At 38.3% G+C, this 3591-nt stretch overlaps 1 protein-coding gene across 1 annotated transcript in view; it reads right to left on the bottom strand.

Moving 5' to 3' along the window:
• kcnh6a (potassium voltage-gated channel, subfamily H (eag-related), member 6a) overlaps positions 1 to 2684 on the bottom strand; it is a 35993-nt gene extending 33309 nt beyond the window's left edge. The window contains exon 1 of the mRNA XM_037688724.1: positions 2609 to 2684. Coding sequence (XP_037544652.1) covers positions 2609 to 2684 — 76 coding nt within the window. The remainder of the gene's footprint in view (positions 1 to 2608) is intronic.
• Positions 2685 to 3591: the final 907 nt, after the last annotated feature.

Below are 3591 nucleotides of genomic sequence, written 5' to 3'. Positions count from 1 at the left end.
TTACATTTTTAGTTATTGTTTACTAACATTTAGCTACCATTCTGCTCTTTTAACTTTTTATCTACAGTTCAGCCACGTACTTGATTTTCTGATTTTAGCATTTAGCTGCCATTTTGCTAATTTACATCTTTAGTTATTATTTAATACTTTTACATTTAGCTACCATTCTGCTCCTTTAACCTTTTATCTACAGTTTAGCCACATTTAGCTACTTTATTTTCTGATTTTAGCATTTAGATACTGTTTACACTTTTACTCTTTTACTGCTTACTACATTTATCTATCGTACTGCTCATTTACCTTTTATCTACAGTTTAGCCAAAGTTAGCTACTTATCTTCTGATTTTAGCTTTAGGGTGTGTTTAGCTAGTTTTAACTGCTGTTTTGATCATTTCAGCTGCGTTTTGCTCAATTCTAGCATTTATTTAGCTTTTTTTTTGCCACAGATCTACCGCTGTTAGCTTTTAGCGCGTGCTCTGCCCACTGTAACCTCTGTTCTGCTTGTCTGAATAACTCAGTTTTGCTTCAACAACTTTCTGTAAAGTGACTCAACGCAGCAGTTCAAGCAAAAAAAAACCTCCAAACTATCTCTGTTTCCTGCAGTGATGCAAACAGGACAAATGCTGCAGGAAAGTGAAGCTGAAGGAGTTCAACGAGCTGAATGACGAGGACATAAATAAACGCTGAAGCTTTAATAACTCCTTTCATTAAGTTCTAGTGGAACTCTGTCATTCGGCTGTTAGCTGCCCACACATGGAGAGAGCAGCCGAGGTTTCTCTTCAAGTCAAAAGACTAAGTGACTCCGGAGGAAAGCACATCCTGTCCAGCCTCATTATGTGGGGCTGAAGGCCGCTCGTCACGCGGTTGCTAAGCAGCACCGCTGTGGCACGTGCACTCACCTGGCCGTGCACATTTTAGGGACACTGTGGAGGAATTGCGTAACGGATCCGATCTGAAAGGAGCTTTTAAAGATTCAGGCGCCGCTGAACTCAGATCTGATCAGACTAAAATGAAACTGTTTTATTTGTGTCTGAGCACGTTTAGCACGTCAGCTCTGACTGAGGCTTCAGAAGTTCGGTTGTATTTGTACAATATTACGTTTTTTACTGTTTTTAAATTTCTGACATCGTGTGAGATGAATTCCCCTTTAGCAGCCAGTGGAGAGTTGATAAAACATTAACCTGAACACACACGTGCAGCTGCAACAACCCCAAAACCATAAAAAAGAGCTAAGTGAGGTGCAGCCGAGATACGATACATACATAGATTAAAACAGCCGACAACGTGCCACCTGTCAGAGCGGGGAATAACAGAAGTAAACAAAACAAAGATTAAAAAACTAATTTTAACTAAATTCAGTGACAAGAGAGACTTATTCCGGTCGGCTTTTGATTTGATAAGCACAAATATTAATCCTAATCTAATTAAACTAATTAAAACCTGATCAGTATTGTAGCTGAAAGCTAAAATGAGCATAACTGCAGCTAAAGGCAAAAGCCAGCAAAACACTAATTTAAAGCTAAAACCATTGAAACAGTAGCTAAAACCTACAATTTGCAAACTGATCAATTTAAAATCCAAACAGCAAGAGTTGCCTAATTTTAAAATGTGAACAAAGAGCTAAAACTAGCAAAACAAAAAGTTATAAAGTTAGCAAAACCTTCAATTAGCAAAATTGTAACAAAAAATAAATAAAAGCTAAAATTAGCAAGACTGTAGCAAACCCAAAGCTAATACCTAAAACTACCCAGACAGTCGCTAAAAGCTAAAATTAACAAAACATTAGTGAAAAGCTATAAAATGAACTAAACAGTAGCTAAAAAATAACCAAACAGTAGCTAAAAGCTAAAATTAGCAAAACAGTAGCTAAAGCTAAAAAGAACAAAACAGTAGTGAAAAGCTAAAATGAGCTAAACAGTAGCTAAAAGCTAAAATTAATTAAAAATAGCTAAAAGCTATAACAAAACAGCTGGTAAAACCTACATCTACCCAAACAGTAGCTAAAAGCTAAAATTAATAAAACATTACCTAAAGCTAAAATTAACTAAATGGTTGCTAAAAGCTAAAATTTACCAAACATTAGCTAAAAGTTAAAAAGAACTAAACAGTAGCTAAAAAAAAACCAAACAGTAGCTAAATGCAAACATTAACAAAACAGTAGCTAAAAGCTAAAATTAGCAAAACAGTAGCTAAAGCTAAAAAGAACAAAACAGTAGTGAAAAGCTAAAATGAGCTAAACAGTAGCTAAAAGCTAAAATTAACAAAATAGTAGCTAAAAGCTTGAACTACCAAAACAATAAAACGGTAGCTATACGTAAAATTAGCAGAACACGAACCTCAAAGCTAAACTTAGCTAAAATTAAAGATTCCTATTCATTTAATTGGAACTAAAACGTTTAAATAAAGTTTTTTTTTTTAAATATATAAAAGTTATAAAACAAGACTAAAGGATTTATGGGTGGACGTCTACCTGAAGATATAGATAAAATAAACGTCTATAAATTAAGTTCATTTTGTTTAGAAGAAACATCTGGATAGGTTTGTTCGTGTCTTTTCAGACAGATGTTTTGTTCGTGTCTTTTCAGACAGATGTTTTGCGGTCACTTACTTTGCTCGTCGAATTTCCTGATGATCGTGTCCAGGTAGGTGTTCTGGAGCGCGACGTGTCCGCGTCTTACCGGCATTGTGGCGCAGAGGATCAACACCTCCCCGCAGCATGAACCTCTCAGTAAACAGGTGAAAAGCCCCTCCGTAAATTAAAACAAGGTTCCACCGAGAGGGACTGAAGGTCGCGCGCTGCCTCCGACTGAGGGATGAAGTCTGGAGACGGATGGAGACGGAGGCTGGGTACCCGGGCGATGGCAGCAGGATGTCCACACGAGAATAAATAAATATATATAAAGTGTTCCGAAAGAGTTCAGAACCCCAAAGTGTCACAGATCCAACAAACAAGACCAGGATCCGTCTAATTAAAGAGAACCTGTTGTGGGACAAAGTTGGAGACCAAAGCTGTTACGCGCGAAGATCCGTCAGTTTTCTTGATAAAATCAACATTTGAAGTCTGCGCGATAAGGACGAGAAACAAGAAGCTCCTGTTTGTCAGATTCACAAATCCAGACCCCCTTCAAAACCTCTTCAGCCCCTCTCCTCTCACCCCTGCCGACTCACAGCCAAAGACAGGTTACCGGAAGTCCTGCTCGGTCTTTCAAAATAAAACAGTTTTTTCTTCATTGGAAGAAGGGGGCAAGATTGGATGGATGGATGGATGGATGGACGGATAGATGAATGGATGGAAGGATGAATAGTTGGATGGATGGAGGGATGAATGGAGGGATGGATGATGGATGGACAGATGGATGGATTGATGTGTGGATGATGGATGGATAGATGGATGGATGGATGATGGATGGTTGGATGATATATAGTTGGATGATGGATGGATGGATGGATGGGTGGGTGGATAGTTGGATGAATAGTTGAATGGCTGGATGGATGAATAGTTGGATAGATGGATGGATAGTTGGAGGGATGAACAGTTGGATGGATGGACAGATGGGTGGATGGGTGGATGAATAGTTGGATGGATGGATG

This window comes from Nematolebias whitei, chromosome 15, assembly GCF_014905685.2.
Source record: "Nematolebias whitei isolate Nwh7 chromosome 15, NemWhi1, whole genome shotgun sequence".
NCBI lineage: Eukaryota > Metazoa > Chordata > Actinopteri > Cyprinodontiformes > Rivulidae > Nematolebias > Nematolebias whitei.
The sequence above is the reverse complement of the archived record's forward strand: the minus strand, read 5'-3'. Positions and strand labels throughout refer to the sequence as shown.